This window comes from Octopus bimaculoides, chromosome 6 (genome assembly GCF_046866305.1).
Source record: "Octopus bimaculoides isolate indiv1 chromosome 6, ASM4686630v1, whole genome shotgun sequence".
Lineage (NCBI taxonomy): Eukaryota > Metazoa > Mollusca > Cephalopoda > Octopoda > Octopodidae > Octopus > Octopus bimaculoides.
Window position 1 is genome coordinate 66,276,217 of NC_142933.1, and position 18,322 is coordinate 66,294,538.

At 35.8% G+C, this 18,322-nt stretch overlaps 1 protein-coding gene across 4 annotated transcripts in view; it reads left to right on the forward strand.

Annotated features, from left to right (window-relative positions):
- Positions 1-18,322, forward strand: part of LOC106873753 (clathrin heavy chain 1) — a 101,895-nt gene that overhangs the window by 25,601 nt on the left and 57,972 nt on the right. For 2 of the 4 annotated variants that reach the window (XM_089354017.1, XM_089354020.1), the window contains exons 2-4: positions 161-368; positions 9,188-9,337; positions 16,174-16,191. In XM_089354017.1, the coding sequence (XP_089210143.1) occupies positions 161-368; positions 9,188-9,337; positions 16,174-16,191 (376 nt within the window). The remainder of the gene's footprint in view (positions 1-160; positions 369-9,187; positions 9,338-16,173; positions 16,192-18,322) is intronic. The other 2 variants (XM_089354018.1, XM_089354021.1) reach the window with 1 other exon arrangement.

An 18,322-nucleotide genomic window follows, 5' to 3' on the forward strand; every position in this document is an offset into this window, starting at 1 on the left:
TAGGACATGATTTAAGGGAGATTTAGCTACTCTCTCTAGCAGATTGAGCAACATTATAGAAACTCCCCTATAAAGGGAATTGCTTTCAGAAATGTTTTGATACTATTTCATCTTTATTTTGTTTTTCCATGTCATTATTATTTTTTTTCCTTTCTTTCAGCTCCAAAATGTTGGCATTAATGCCTCCAATATTGGGTTTAGTACCCTTACTATGGAATCAGATAAATACATATGTATAAGAGAAAAGGTTGGAGAAACTGCTCAGGTTGTCATTATTGATTTAAATGATGCCACCAACCCAATTCGCCGGCCTATCTCCGCTGACTCTGCCATCATGAACCCAGCAAGTAAAGTTATTGCATTAAAAGGTCAGTATCTTGTCTTTATATACAAATGTGGAACAAACCAGTGACTTACAGCGGGAATTTTTGCTCTTATAGCTGCATCTCTCTTTCTTTCTCTTTTTCTCTCTCTATCTCTCTCTCTCTCTCTTTCTCTCTCTCTCTCTCTCTTTCTCTCTCTCTCTCTCTCTCTCTTTCAAATAGTTGTGGTACTGGTGAGGTAGGACAGAGAAATTAAGATGGTTGGGAATAAGTTTGTAAATGATGGATCATAGAGCTGATGTGTGTGCAATTGAAACATATTTCAATATAAAAATTTGTGGAAATGTCAGAGACGGTGGAATGGAAATCCAAAGCAGGTGTTAAAGAATTAGTGAGGGAAGAGAATTGAGTTGCTCACAAGTATGAGACGTGACACCAGTGCTGTCGATATAACATTTTATTTAGCTCTAGAGTGAACCTGATGAATATCTAGTTTTCTAGATGATCAAATATGTCAGTGTTTTCGTGACCCATCCTCATACCAATAGCTTATTCAATTCACTGAAGAAGCAATTATAAGTAATGACAAGTTTGAAGCAGAGAAGTATAGTGTAGCATGGTGCTGTCTTATGCTTGGTCAGCCCCTGTCAAACTGTGTAACCCATGCCAGCATGGAAAAAGGACATTAAGTGATGATGATATAAAATGGAACTGGTGGGTGAGAGTTGCTGAGGCAAAGTCATGGATGTATGAGACTGTTACCAAAGAGGACAAAAGTTGGTCATGGTATTTAAAAATTTTATGGGACAGCTAGGGTTGTTGGGTTTTGGCGTTTTAAGAAGTAAATGGTTAGAAGTTTGTGGTGTGCAAATGATGAGGCAAATACCTATGGAAAGAAAACAGGAGAATAGTTGGTGTAAAGCAATAAACAAATTGTTTGTTGTAGTAGGTATGTATCTCCACCATTCTTTCATTTTTAACATCAAACCTGATGCAGTTCTGTATCGACCTACCAGATTGCTGACCACTTGTATCACAAGTATTATATATTGCAACAAATATTAACTCTAATAATTTTTACATAGATGTAGGTGTGGCTGTGTGATAAGAAGTTTACTTCCCAACCATGTGGTTCTGAGTTCAGTTCCCTGAGTGGCACCTTGGCAAGTGTCTTCTACTGTAGCTCTGGGCCATCCAAAGCTTTGTAGGTGGATTTGGTGGACAGAAACTGAAAGAAGCTTGTCATAAGTATATATACATTTGTGTGTGTGTATGTACGTTTGTGTCTCCTCATCTTGACATTGCATGATAGTTGTAAAATGACTGTTACTGTCATACAAGCAGTGTTATTTCCCAATATTCTGTGAGAACATTTCTGTCCTTTAAGAAATATTACATTACTTCAAAATGGGTAAGGGTTGGCAACAGGATAGGCATCAAGCCATTGAAAATCTGTGAACTCGGTCTGATCCATGCAAATATGACATAGTGTGAGTTAAAATGCTGAATTTTGCTTTGTTCCCTCCAGCCCTATAACTCCCTTCTGTGGAGGTGCAATGGCCCAGTGGTTAGGGCAGCGGACTCGTCATCTACTCTGAAGCTCAACATCTGAAATCATTTCTCACCACTCCGTCCCACATCTTCCTGGGCCTACTCCTTCCACAGGTTCCTTCCACAATATGTGATCAGCATTTCTTTATGCTGAAGTCTTCATCTATAAGCATCACATGACAATACCAGTGCAAGCCTCTGTCTTGCACACTACATCTAATGCCTCTTCTACCCAATTTTTCTCTTAAATCATTTGCACTCAGTTGTATATCACACTGACATTATCCATCCAGCAGAGCATGCTGGATTTGTTCTTTTCGAGTTTTCACATGTCCTCTGTAATTGCAGCCTATGTTTCACCATGTAGCATAGTTTGTTCACAGCATCATACAATCTGTCTTTCACTCTGAGGGAGAACACCTTTGTTACTAACAAAGGTATTGGCTCTCTGAACTTGTTCTTATTCTACCAACTACACTTCTATAGCATCCTCCTCCACTACTAACTTGATTGCCTAGGAAGCTATCTACTTCTAAGGATCTCCCCAGACATTCAAGAAAGTCTATTTTCTGTACATTCTTAATGTTTATTGCACTTTTACATCTGACACAAAAGCTACTTTCTCTGTTAACCTTCCTGGGATGATGCTATACCTCATATGTGTCCATAGCTTGTACTGGGTAAACCTTACTGAATTTCTACTTGCATCTTTTCCACATATCGACCAAAGCCATCTTTCTGAAGGGATTTGTCTGTTCTATTTACTTGGACTTTGGTCTTAGCTAAATTAACTCTGAGGTCCTTTGATTCCAAATCTTGCTTCCACATCTGAAATTTCTTCTCTAGTGTTTCTGCTTTAAGAACAAGCTCTTCAGCATAAAGGAGCTCCCAAGGGCAGCCAGTCTTAAATTCCTCTGTTATGGCCTGGAAGACAATGATAAACAAGAGGAGATTGAGAGCCTATTCTTGGTAAACTCCTACACTAAATTCATTGCTATACTTATTGCTAACTTTCACCTTACTGACAACATTCCTGTACATGGCTTGTATAGCTCTCACCAACCACACATCTATCCCTAGATTCTGCATTGACCACCAGATAAAGGAGTGGTGGAGATCCTGTCAAAGGCTTCCTCCACATTGATAAAAGTCAAATAGAGGTTTATTTTTTGGCTTAATGCTTCTCTTGTAGTTGCCTTACCATGAAGATAGTATAAGTAGTGCTTCTCTCGGGCACAAAACCAAGCTATCGCATCTAGGCTAACTCTCTTATTAATTGAGCCATGACCCTAACTTTCATCGCCTGGTCCAGTAATTTGATACCTCTGCAATTATTTCTATCTAAGGTGTTATCTTTACCTTTATAGCAGTTGACTATAATGCTACATCAATCATCAGGTATGATTCCCTCATGGACAACCTGATTAACTATACTGGTATCAAGGCCATATTCCACTCCACCAGATATTCTAAGCATCTCGGTGGTGATTCCTGATGGACCAAGGACTTTCTGTCTTCATATCCTTAACTGCTTTATCTACCAAGCTACTGCTGATTCAGATAGCTGATCCCTCTGTCGGGTTCACATTAGACAGTCTCTTTCTCCCATGCATTTTCTACATTTAGCAGCCTTTGATAGTGGTGCTTCCCAGCCTCTTTCTTTAAGTGGACTGTCATCCTTGTGAACATACTTCTCTCCTACAACATCATGATGTTTCTCTGACGTATCGCTTTGCAAGCCAAAACACCTCAATCCCCTGGTCGTCATGCTGTAGAACATTGGCAAACTTCTTCTGTCTGCTTCTCTCCTAGCTAAATATACCTCTCCTAGTTTCTGTTCTAGCTACTGATATATTTCTTGGTTACCACCACTCTTCCAATCCTGTTTCTTCACTCTAATGGCCCTCTACTATTCTGTTCCACCACCCCACCCTTGGTCTGGTTGGGGTTTTGCACCAACCACAAATTTGGTCTGTAGCCCTCAGTAAGTTGTCCCATAGGAACTTCCATTTGTCCTCTGTTACATGTTTGTAAATCTTCCTCCTACTCATCAAATGCTTCAATTAGGATATCTCTAAATCTCTGACTATTCAGAGGACCCTTAAGCTTCCAAATCCTTTTCTAGATTGGTTTGTTTCTTAGAATCCTAACCTGAAGCCGCTAATGACTTCACCCAAAAGGTCTTTGCATATATTTAATGTAAACCACGTGAGCATGAAAAATACAGTGAAATTTCTTGTGGACCTCTGTTGTTTCTATTTAGTTCAGACCACATGAGTCCAATTTCAAGAACACTAAATGGAATCTCAACCAAATGTTCAAGTTATAGCACATCTCATCTTCCTTAATCCCTTTAGAATAGTGTATCCCGAACAAGTCATCTACTGACCTTTTTAAACCTTTAGAGTGTGATTGAGAGTGGAGAGGAATATAACTGCTACGTTTTGGCATGTACTGGCAGCGAAGCATTGGTATGCAGAATATCTCACCTAAGTAATGCAATTGCTGCAACATGGATTTGATTATAGAACCCTGAAATGATTAAAATTGAAAACTTCATTACTTTTAGAAACTCTAGGTATGAAAAGGCAAGTAACAACCATATTCAGGTATGTAGTGATTATGTTGGTATTAGATGTTACCCAGCAACCTCATGGTTTTGGGTTCACTTCCCAACCCTGTGGTTTCATGTTCAGTCCCCCTGTGTGGCACCTTGGACAAGTGTCTTTTACTATAGCCCTGGACTGACCAAAGCTTTGTGAGTGGAATTTGTTGGCAGAAATTGAAAGAAGCCTGTCACGTGTGTGTGTATTCCTCCTTGTCTTGACATTGCATGATAGTTCTAAATACTATCAAACAATCAATGTCTAGTCCTCGAGAAATATTGAATTGCTTCAAAATATATGAGGGTTGGTGACAGTAAGAACATCTGGTTGCAGAAAATCTTCCTCTTTGAATTCCATCTGACTTATTGCAAGCATGAAAATGATGATGATGAAAATATCAAATTGATGCAAAGATTGAGTAGTAAAATTTTATTTAGGGTACAAGTAATATTTAGAGCAGTCTTGGATAGAAGCTCATAGGTTGTTTTATAATTAGTGAGGTGTAATACTGTCTGAAATGTGAACGTTTCACATCTATTATGAAAAGTTAATATAGCTGTATAAACTTGAGGGCTGCAAAACTGGTTGTTAAACTAGACTATATGCTATGAGATGATTGCATTGGCACACTGTTGTATTATTCAATGTGCCCTTCTTATTAGATTGATATAGTGTAATTTTAGGAAGATTTGTGTATTTCATGGTTAAATGAATGTCTGCCTTGAGGTTTTCCTATATTTGTTTGTTAGTACTTAGTTTTTAACCCCAACATTATAGAATTTGTTAATGGAAACACTGAATATATGTAACCATGTAAACTATTTTCTGTATTCCAACCACCACTTGCTTACCATCACCTCTATTATGATGATCACTATCAGTTCAATTCACTTGTTTCTGTTTTGTCATCATCACTCCAACCAACTCTCTCTGTCTATCTCTCTAACACTTTCTTTCAATGGGCTTTTCTTGCTGATCACCCACTAAGCCATGACCACTGTCACTATTACTGTTACCAACTTAGCAAAAAGAGGGACAATGTTTTGAAACTGACCTATTTTCCATAACATTTCAGGCATATTCAGCACTGAGTTACTGAAGCAGAATTATTGTTATAGCAAATATTCTACTTAATACAGTTGTTTGACCATAACCACTTGAGCATGTCTCTTAGTGGTTGACATTGTGTGCATCTCTGATCATAAGCAAGAGGAGTCAGGGAGCATCACAGCCATGTGTTGAGAGGGATTCTTTAGGTTTGAAAATCGTGTTACATAATGTTATATTTGTCTATTTCTTAGTTAATCCCCTACAGTTATAACAGTACAGAGCTAAAGAGAAATAACCTTGTATAAAAACTTCCACTCCATGCTACAATGTGAAAATGGATGTTAAACCAGGGAGAAACATATCTGGTTTTGTAAACTTCAGTCTTTTTGCTAATGAGAGAATTGTTATTTTTTTTATAAATCAATAACTAGATTTCGGCTTTTAGTAGTAGTTATTTCATTTGACCTGTATTGCTGAAGCTTAAGAAAAACATGAATGTTTTTGTTTTTCTTTCCTCCCAAGGATGATGAGACAACAATGACTCATTGACATAATTTTTGAGTTACAAAAATTTAAGACTGGTTCTTTTAACCACACTGCAGGAGGAGAGATATAAGTAAAAGTATTTATTTTGAAAACCTGACTTTAAACTAGTTTAAAAACAAGACAGTATTACACCTCAGCAATTATGAAACAACCATGGAAATATTTTTTTCAGTGACAATTTCTAGTTAACTGAAATATTCTATATTGACTACATTATGTGAATATCTTTTGGGATATTTATCTCTCCTCATTTTTTATTTAGTGTTTTCACTCATCATCTGAAGACAAATAATAAATTGAAATCGGTTAAATGACTGAAGAGGTAATCCAATTAAAATGTTGGAAATATATGAATAACTTGGATTATATATAGATTATTTTGTTGTTCTGACGCTGAAGTGAAAAATATTAATCTTTTAATCCAATCTTAGAAAATCATGGCAAAAATGGGTTAAGGTTAGACTATTGACATTAAAAAATTGACATTGCTTATTTCCACCTCTACCCCTACATAAACACATTGTCTTATTTATAGTACATTATATAATCTATTAAGGGAAAGGATGTTTCGATTTCATGACCTGTTCTTTGATTGTTTTTCAACTTTAAAGCTGTCATGAGTTATTTGTATAATACCTTTCTCTTTACTAAGTTTCAATTTCCTTAAGAGAAAGGAAATTGAAAAGGAGCTTAGACAGATCTTATTGATAAATAATTATTTCTCACATAAATTTGGAATGGACTTTTTTTTCCCCCCTCAATGAATTCAAGATAAACAGGAGCATTATTTTTTTAATTTCTCAGGCAGGAAGGTTACTTCACTTGATTCTTAACAAGACCTCCGAAACTGGTAGGAAGGAGGATGAGTTATCCTCAAACTGGAGACCTTACTCAAATGCTTGCAACAAAGTGGACTCGACTGAAGGTACACAAGGGTCAGGTAAAGGTGCTAATCTGAGCATCTGATTAGGTCTACCAGTTAAGACTTCAGCAAGATTTGAATTCTGAATACAAAGAGCTGGAACAAATATAGAAGACATCTTGCTTGATGCTTTAACATTTCTTCCACTCCACTACTTTATTTACTCCAGAAGGCTAAGTTAGCTTCAGTGAGGTTAAAACTCAGAATACAAGGTGCCAAAATAAAAACCAACTAGTGACTCTGCTAATTCACCACCTATGTTTATCTTCATTTCAGTTATGTAGGAATATTCATATTTATTCATCACTGATGGTGTTAAGTAATTTATCTGGATTAAGGATGTAAAATAGATAATTGATCATATTATATCTCTTTCCATTGTAAATTACAATTCCATCAATTATAGTTGGCTAATTCATAAAGTCTAACTTGGATGACTTAAGTATCTGTGTTATAAAAAATAAAAGCTCACCTGAATATACTAAAATGAAAGCATTCAAATATTTTAAATTGGATACCCTTTTGTGTATGTGTCAGTAGCATGGATTAATTTGGTAAAAAAATGAAACCTCTAAGTAACTATTCAATTTTTTTTTTTCTTCTATGTATTTGCGAATTTTCATGTCCCACTAATAATTCCTAAGTATTCTTTGAAAATGCTTGCTAATCAAAGGGATGTACAAATATGGTTTGTAGGATGTTAATTATAGATCTGACCTTGACATTGGCAGGCTCAGCACAAGCTTTGCTTGTTACGGAGAGTAGTATTGGATTGTTCCACCTCTATTCTCCCCCCCCCTCCCCCCGGTCAAGCTTACACACTCACACATTTCTTTCTCTAACACTCATCACTTTTCTGTCGGATATTTATTTGGCTACCATAATCACCTGAGAGAAGAATAGGCACATACTACATCCCCTCCTTTTGTTACCTATCTCTTTCTTCCCCCACCTCAGCATCATTCTCCTCAAGTCATGCTATTTCCCCTCTGCTATACTCTATCCTTAACATCTCACTTATTTGTTATTACTCTCACTGCCCTAACATATCTAACATAACCACGTCTGAACCACTCCTGTGTCTCTCACCATCAACTACTACAGTCACCTGTATGTCAGCTAATCATCTCTCCTCACATTCTTATGAAACTATTTCATCTGTCTCCTCTGCCCATTCACTCAGTCCAATCTCTGTATCACTTCACCTATATTCACACACATTCACCCCCATACTTTGAGGGTATTTCCTGACATATCCACCATCTTTCTCATTCTCTACCTGTATCTTTCTAAGTTTCTTTTTCTCCCTTCTTCTCTAACTGGCATATCCTTGTTGGAGTATGGAGCTACAGCAAGACACCTATCTCTATCTCTCTATTATTCTTTTAATCTCTCATCAACTAGCACAAAGCCACTTCCCTCAATACTACTTCCTTCCAGTCAATGGGACTTTGACTTGCAAGTTGCTCGGTGACCCTGCCAGTGCTGGTGCCACAAAAAAAAAAAAGCACCTACTGCACTCTGTAAAGTGGCTGCCATTAGAAAGGTATCCAGCCATAGAAATCATACCAAGACAGACAACAGAGCATGACAGTCCTCTGCCTCACCAGCTCTTGTCAAACTGTCTAACCCATGCCATCATGGAAAACGTGTTAAATGATGAACAATCTGAAGTAATCATCTTTGATTTAGTAATTAATGTTTACTACTTCCTCAAATGAAATGTATAAAACTAGGAATATTTTAAAGAATACTTTTTATCATCCAAAGTCCAAATCATCATCATTATTTAATGTCTGTCTTTCATGCTTGCATGGGTTGAATAGTTTGACAGGAGCTGGCAAGCCAGAGGGCTGTACAAAACTTCATTGTTTTGACATGATTTTTTTTTTTTATGGCTGGATGCCCTTCCTAATGCCAACCACTTTACAAAGTGAGAAAGAAAATGCTTAAATGGCAAGCTCCATTCCTTATTTTATTTGCCTGAAAAATGGGCATTATTTATGAATAGTGCTTGCTTTTGAAATAATTATGATTTCCATTGTGGATTGTAATAATGACAGAGGTATACATAAAATAGCTAAAGATATTACTTTTTCTTTGATAACTCCATTAGTTTTCTAAATAATTATTAGAAAGTCACCTTGTATTAAAACTGTTGTACTCAATTGTTTTCTTTCAATTTTCAGCTGGCAAAACTTTACAGATTTTCAATATTGAAATGAAAAGCAAAATGAAGGCACATACTATGACTGAAGATGTTACCTTCTGGAAATGGATTTCAGTCAACACAGTTGCACTGGTTACAGATACAGCTGTATACCATTGGGGTATGGAAGGTAAGTCATGAATTTAGCTTTTCTCATGATTCCTTAAAAATTTTTTTTTTTTACTTTCTTTCTGGCTGCGTGTTTAGTTTGCTTCCCAACCACATGGTTCCATCTTCCACTAAAGCCTCAGACTGACCAAATCCTTGTGAGTGAATTTGGTAGACAGAAACTAAGTGAAACCTATTGTGCATGCATATGTGTGTGTGTATGTATATATATATTTATATATAAAATCAAAGGTGCAGAAACGACATACTCCAAAGGACTTCAAAGGTGACGTAATCCAAGAGTAGAGTAAGAAATCCATGAATCGAGTACTCCAAATCAGGATGTGATATATATATATATATATATATATATATATATATATATATATTTGTCTTTGTTTGTCCCCCACCACTGCTTCACAACCAGTGTTGGTGTGTTTACATCCCTGCAACTTAGCAGTTCAGCAGAAGTGACCGATAGAGTATGTACCAGGCTTCAAAACAGTAGGTACTGGGGTCAGTTCATCATTTTACGTCCATTGCCCATGCTGGCATGGGCTGGATGGTTTGACTGCGTTGGCACACTGGAAGGCTGCGCCAGGATCCAGTCTGATTTGGCATTGTTCTCTAGCTGGATGCCCTTCCAAATGCCAACCACTCCGAGAGTATAATGGGTGCTTTTACGTGCCACTGGCATGGGTCTCATTTGTGTGACACTGGTATATTGGTATCTGCCACAACTGCGATTTTGCTTGGCTTGATGGGTCTTCTTCTCAAACACGGCATAATGCCAAAGGTCTTGGTCATTGCTTCCATGAAGCCCAAGATTTGGAAGTAAACAGAATTTTCAGCTTGAATTTCAAATGCAAACTGAACACATGGTATTTAATATATCTAAATACTTAAACCAATAAGGACCCAAGTTCTATAACAGTGACCAAGACAGTTCTATATTTAAGACATGAGGAATTGTGTGCATTATTTACATTGAACAGATATTTGTCCTCATCTTGTTTGTTGTTAATGTTTTGGCTGATATACCCTCCATCCTACTTCAGGTGTCTTGGGGAAATTTTGAACCTGGGTTCTCATTCCTAAGGTATTTTTCGATGTTATCATTATTATTGTTCAGGTCACTGCTTGGAATCGAACTCGGAATCTTGGGGTTAATAGCCTGTGCTCTTAACCACTATGCCCACAGGTATAATGGCATAATGGTTAGAGCGCGGGCTACTAACCCCAAGATTCCAAGTTCAATTCCAAGCAGTGACCTGAACAATAATAATATCGAAAAATACCTTAGGAGTGAGAACCCAGGTTCGAAATTTCCCCAAGACACATGTGGAAGGCTGGAGGGTATATCAGCCAAAACATTGTGTTAACAACAAACAAGATGAGGACAAACATCCATTGAATGTAAATAATGCACAATAACCAAGACCTTTGGCATTATGTTGTGCTTGAGAAGACGATCTATCAAGCCGAGCAGTTGTGGCACGTAAAAGCACCCATTACACTCTCAGAGTGGTTGGCATTAGGAAGGGCATGCAGCTGTAGATAACCATGCCAAATCAAACTGGATCTTGGCACAGCCTTCCAGTGTGCCAGCCCAATCAAACCATCCAAAACTCGAAAGGAGCTCAGCCCCTTCTCACGTTCAAGATAATTCTATGACTGCTAGATCAATGATTATTAATGATGATTCAAAAACATTTTCCACAGTAAATGTAAAATGCTTCAATATGTTTAATCCAACAAATTAATATTTTTACATTAAAATGTTTTATGAAGTTTCCTTGTTAAATGAAAATTAAAAAAAAAAATTTTTTTAACAGTCTGCGACACCATTGAAGCTGTTTTTGTAACACAATGCTTTGATGTTATTGAGATAAATATAGCTTTGATGAGTAGAATAAACTATAGTTCAGTAGTTTTGCAATTCTGGTTCAAAAGTTATGAATGTTTTTTTTTGATTTTGAGGGAAAAGAAAAAGAAACCAGAATCATTAGTAGTGTATTTTATCATTTATTGAGGTTATCTTCATCACTACTGCCTGAAGTATCACTTTCACCATCACTGACTTAATCTTCAATGGCTCTAATATGCTCATAAAGCTTATTAAGATGAGAATTAACTTTCTTAATGCATCCTTGGACTGCTTTGTTCTCCAGATTCTGAAATGATGTATACAGTTGTGCCAGCACTTGCTCGAAAGTGGTGTTTGTGGTGTACTGTCTTCCCACTTATCCCTTGACAGTGGCCCATATGAGCTCAGTCAGCTTCAAATCAGAATGATGCAGTGGAGAAAAGATGACCTCATGACATTCACAGTACGGTTCATGGCATCTGCATTCTTCATCATTTGCCAAAATCTCTTATTACTGTGCAGCACAAAATGTTCATGACGAAATTTGGCTTGTACAGAGAGAATACCCAGCTTCTCATTGGTAAGGCTCCAAGGTCAATTTGTTTTCACGAAACTCCAAAAACTCCAGAAATTGATCATCCACAATCTTATGCTTCTTCTTGGGAGTGTAAGAAACATTTCCTTGTCGTTTGTTTCTTCTTGGATCCAAAACAAGATCTTCAACTTAGTGCTTTTCTTCATTTCTTTCCATAACTTTTGATCTGGAGGGGAGAGAAAAATAATGGTGCAAAAGAAGGATCTCAAAAAGCTTCATTCAACAATATAATGGCTTTAAGCTAGCAGTAAAAGCTGAGTAAAACACAAAATAGGCCTCAATGATGTCACAGACTATAAATAACTAATACAGAGAAATGATGTAAATCATGATCTTAGCGACAATTTTTATTTTAAAAAAAAGAAACACTTCAACAAAATTTCATTAACTTTTTTTTTTAGAAGAAAGGATAGGTAACTTTCTCCCACCTTCATCTACTTTTCCCTTCATGAACTTTGGCATTCCAAATTGCTAGTGCTTTTCTATGGTTTCTATTGCATTATTGTGAAATAAATCTTTCTTCCTATCCCCTCTAGATAGAATAGTAGCAGTCTACCACTTGTGATTTCCACACAATTGAAATAGAACTCGCCAGTACAAACTAACTGCTGCATGCAATAGTGAATTATGCTGCCTATTGCTAATTCAGTGAATTGGGCTGAGATTTGTATGCTTTAACCATATGTATGTGTGTATATATATATATATATATATATAAAAACAAATAGTAAATGAGTATATGCATATATACGTACAGGTATGTGCATACCGACATCCACCTGTATGTATAGGTGCATATCTGGGTACAGGACATTGCAAACAAAACGTAGACGAGAAAACACACAAGCCACATAGAGAACATTCTTCTTCATCAGCTACCCCCGTTTTAACACCGGCGTTTCGAAGAGCTGGGCAGGACGCATCGCTAAAACGGCTCTTCCCATGGACTGCAAATTAAATTTGTATACACAAATTAAACCTTGTCATGGAGGAATGTAGTGGCGGACAAAAAACAAGACAGGAAAACAAACAGAAAAGGCTATATGGCCAGACGGGAAAAATTATGTGTATGAACGCTGTGAGGCACGAACTTGAAAGTGGGGACGAAGTAAGTTCGCGTGTTTGCTCGGCGATAGCCAAGGAAGAAAAGGATTATTGACCGGAAGCATGTGACCATGCCGGTGTAAGGGGAAGAGAGAGAGAGTGGTAGAGGGAGAAACAAAGGGAGGAAGTAGAAGAATAGGTGAGCAAGGAGAGGAAGAGAGGAAGTACGAGGGGGGGGGGGAAAGGAGATATGTAGTAGTAACAGGAAGAACGAGAGGGGTAAAGAGATACGTAGTAGTAAACAGAGGAAGAACGAGAGGGGGGAAAATTGAAGAGGAAGAGAAAGAGATAGAGTAGCGTCGGAAAATATAAAGTTGCGAAAACTACTTACAAATATATATATATATATATATATACACACACACACATACACAGAGAGAGAGAGAGAGAGAGAGAGAGAGAAAGAGAGAGAGAGAGAGAGAAAGAGAGAGAGAGAGAGAACTGTTGCTCTCTCTACTCATTCTATTGAATTTGTCATCTCTACTTTCTATTTATCCCTAAAGAAATATTTTATACCATGATATTCCATAACGCAACGTTTGCATTTTTAATTTAGTCAGCTTTTTTTTTTTCTTTTTTAAATCACTTGCTCCCTCTTTTTGTATAACTACACTTTACAAGTTCTAGTCATTGGACTGTTGCCATCCTGAAGCACTGCTTTCAAGAGGTTTTCCAGTTAATTATACTCAATTGATAGAATAAGTTTCTCAGCTATCGTTTTAATTCAAAATGGTTTTTATTTATTTCATTTGATAGACTTCCTGCACAGTTTCCCTCTACCAAACTTTACTTGCAAAGCAATGGTAAATCCAAAGCTACAGTGGAAAACATTTAACTCGATTGTCATACAGTGAAATAGAACTCTGGATTTTAGACTGCTTTAAATAATGTACGTGGTCTGATCAATAATTATCCAGATTGTTCCCATAGTAACACAGCTAAAGCATGCAGGGTGAAGCCACTTGGCACAGATTGACCTTGAACTCTGCTGTGCATGTGCACTAAGTTTTAACATTCTCACTCACTTCTACTGTTTACAGCAGTGCTTGGGAGGAAGGTGAGTAGTGTGTGATCGTCGCATTGTCCATGACAGAGAAAGTTGAGCAGAGAATTTGCATCAAATTTTGCCAAAAGCTTGATGATACCTGCTCAGATGTTTTCATCCTTCTCGACACAATCAAGATCTTGTGCAACTGAAAACCGAGTGTCTTTTTGGTCAGCTAAAAGCAGTTTTGGCACAAACTTGGCAGACACACACCTCCTACCCAATTTCAGCAATAATGGACTGAACTGAACCATAAATAATCTGCACTTCCTCTGATAACTCACAGATAGTGATTCAACTATTTCCCCTCACAGCTGTATGCACATCTGTGATGTTTTTCTCAGTTCTGCTGGTTGCAGGTCTCCCAGAACATTCATCACAAACTACATTTTTTTGGCCATTGTGGAAATGTCTGAACGGCACGTACACTTGTGTGCGGCTCATACACTCCTCTCCATACACTTTCTGCAACTTTCCGTCAGCCTCTGAGCAGATATCATCATGACAACTTTCTTTGTAATGATCAATGCGATTATCACATGCAACACACATTACTGCAAACAGCAGAAGTGAGCTAGAATGTTAAAACTTAGTGCGCATGTACAGAAGAGTTCAAGGTCAATCTGTGCCAAGCAGCTTTACTCTGTATGCTTTAGCTTCATTGCTATGGCAATAGTCCAGATACTTATTGATCAGTTCTCGTATATAGGCATAGCTATGTGGTTAAGAAGTTTGCTTTCCAACTGTGATTGAACGGCAACTTAGCCTTGCAAATTATGTGTTGACCTCAGGAGTGCTGGTGTCACATTTGCTGATGATAGTATAGAGCTGTTACATATTTTTACATTAATTTCAAGAATTGGGGTGGCTGTGCAGTAGGTACAGACTAAATATTTTATGAAGAATGAAAATGTCTATAGTATAAGTACTATTTATCTTTTTATTCTTCATAAAATATTGAAGTTTGCTGCATTGAGAACTGTCATTACAAAAGTCTTTTAATAACTGATTTTGTAAGCTTGAAATTGGATGTTGCTTTTATAAATTTAAATGATATTACAAGTTTACTATATTTTATATAGTAATTGGTTTTCCTTAATTTTCTTAACTGATTTAATATGTAATGTTACAAAACCAACCTAAAGCTTCATGTTAAATCACCTGGATCAACCAGGCTGTCTGGTGCTGAGTCCACTGGGCACAGCATTTGCATTATTCCCCTCATCCTCTTGAGATTCTCCTCCATGTTGTTCCAAACATTTTTCTTAAATAATTCTTCCTACCTGATTGAAGGTCTTCTGAGTGGTCTCTTCTGTTTGTGCAGGTACCATTTGACAACAGCACATGTCCAACAATTGTGAACTTTGCAACATGACTGGCCCATCGTAGCTTTGTGTGGAGTGAAGGACATTGTCGCAGAATACCACCACACAAAGCTATAATGGGCTGGCCATATTAAATGTTCTTATTAAATGTGATACTGTAAGTTTATAAGTCATTAAAATTTACAACAAAGAAAAGAAAGCAAGAAGAAAAGGAGTTTACATTTAAGCTACTAGACTATTAACTACATGGTCCTTAAGTACAAATCTTAGCACAAGCCTTTATCTACTTTAAAGGCAAGGGGTTAGCAGTAATGTCATCTGGTGTTGAAACGAATTCTTCCAACTGGCAAGTAAAAGAAAACCATGTAAACATAGAAAAATGGCAGTGAAACGGTTAATCTTTTTTTTTAATTCTGCAATTTCTCTTTTTAGGAATAGTGTATTCTGTTTCCAACAGTCACTGTTAAAGCTTAAAAATTCTGTTCTCAACAGTTTTTAGATAGTCCAAAGTTACAGCATTTTCTCTTTTGATTTATTAAATTTATTTATATTGTAGTCTAAAAATTAGTGTTCTGTGAATTATGACCAGACATCTTATCAACATGAATATTAATATCATTTCTTCATTTATTCATCATTGTTTAGGTGCCTGATTTTATTTTTTTCATAGTGAACACCTATTGAACACTGACAAAGGAAAATGCTTATACTTTTTATTTCAGTCTTTTTTTGTCCACTTTATGAGGCGATATAATTTAAATTTTTAAGCCCTAAGCTTCTTGCACTTTTTTCATTATTGCTTTTAGTGTTTTTTTTTTAATTCTCTCATACATAATGTTTGGTTCAAACCAACAAAGTGATTTCATAGAGTTTTGAAGTTAGTTCTTCATTTATGAAACATGTGACATCTTCTTACTTACAGGACAAAATGGTGAAGCAGGTTTGTTACTTTTCATTAGTCTGGTTTTCCAATGATGCTTTCTCTTCTGCTCTCCTTCTTGGTTGGGTAAAATTACTTTCTTTGAACAACTCTTTCTATTAATAATGGCTTATGTTCTGTTCAAAGTTGGAATGCTCCCAAAAGAATTATGAGAATGCTTTCTCCAGTATCAATTAACTTTTTTCTTTTAAACCTGATTTACTTTTAATCATTTCCTAAATGCATTAATCAAGCAATTTTTAAATACAAATTTTCATATTTATATTTACAAAAGAGCATTTATGAATTGTAAATTCGAGCTTTAGATTATTTAGTTGAATTTTACAATATTAATGAATTTTTGTTAAATATTATGTGAAAATATGTCCATATTTCAAGATAAAATGTGAAGTGTATAATGTCCAATAACTGAACTAAATTTTGCTGTTGACTTAGGGTATTCAGTTTGAATATGTGCGTATGTGTATATATGTATATACACACACACACACACACACACACGTGTGATCACATTTTTAGTTGTTAAATTACCAACTGGTTAAAATCTTAGACTTCTGCAAGAAAGCATTCTTTATAATGTGGAGGAAATCTTGGTATAGAGAATGAATAATTCTTTGCAAGTTCTTCAGTGCCATCAAACTGTTTTTAAAAAAATTCTCCTTTTAATTTTTTTTTTTTTTTTTATTTGTGATAGCTATAAAATGTTTATATTATGTAGGATTTTCTTTTCACCCCTTTTTGTCTATACTTTCTATCAAACCTATTTATTATCCAAATGGTATTATCCTTCATGTCATCAAGCTAAAAGTTTAGTTTAACCAGTGTGCATAATTACAGCCTATAACTGTAATTGATCTTTTTTTTTATGTATGTAATTTCCATGAATTATTTTTTAACTAAATAAATATATTATATTGAAAAAAGGAAAACAAATACTTTTTATATATATTTGAATATATTCTGATTTGGCCTTAAGATTTCCTTTGTAGTTTTCCATCTCTTCCATCATACTTTACTACTTTGTTATAAAAATAATTTCTCATATGTGTATGATAGACAAGGAGAGAGTATATAGATAACTTATATGTATGGTCTTTGTCTAATTATATTATTTTATTCCTTAATAGAGAGCTTTTTTGATGCATAATGTAAATTTTATATATTTTTAATTAGTCTAAAGAAAAATGCTTTTATTCTTTATTTCTAAACAATAACTTAATACTTACCTTAAGATTAACTCGATTTGTTTTAGTTAATAGATCTAAATTTTGTCTTGAAATAAAATTAGTATGACTGCTCAAATTAGATGAATCTCTTCACACTTTTAAACTTAATTTTTGAAAAGGTTGAACTTACTACAATGTTTTTCGGTTTAGTATGTGAAGAAGCTAATTCAAATGTGTGCATGCATATTTAACATGTACCAGCATGTGTATACATGTGCACGTTTTTTTTTTCTCTAAATTGCTCTTTATAAGTGGAAAGCTTATTTTGTTAATGCTTTAGCATTAACTTTTGAACTGGTATAAAGATTTTGCATACTTTAACAGTATCATTAGCTTGCACTAGAATTTAGTTATGTCTTTGAGAACTTTCTTGCTTTCCAAGAGTATTGCATAAAGAAATGTTTATTTAAGCACATTAATGGCTTTAGTGTAAATTTAAATCCAATAACAAGTAGGAGTTTTGCATATATAGCTCAAACATATTAAAGCTATTGTTTTTGTAGATGGCTTTGACCTCTCCTCAGTATTTTTTGATTGTGGAGTGGGGGTATCTGTCAGAAAAACAATAACAGGCTTGTTAAGCCTGCAGTTGCTGAAAGTTTTAGCTGAACTTGTATATTAATATTCTTTATCAGAAGTGTAGAAGTATTCCAGCTTGCTGTATTTCTTGTAAGATAATACTTGTGTATTCCAACTAATAGTACTGTTGATGGTTCTTGCTTTAATGTTATACTTCATAAAGTTGATATTTTTGGAGGCTGTTGCTGATGTCGCATTAGCCACATCAGTTTTACTTGACCTACATTTATTAGTGATCTGGAGGTATCTCTGTCCTATGAGAAACCTTTCAACTATAGCTTGTTCTTGTGTAGCAATGGGAGGTGATATAGTGTAGCTTCTGCATA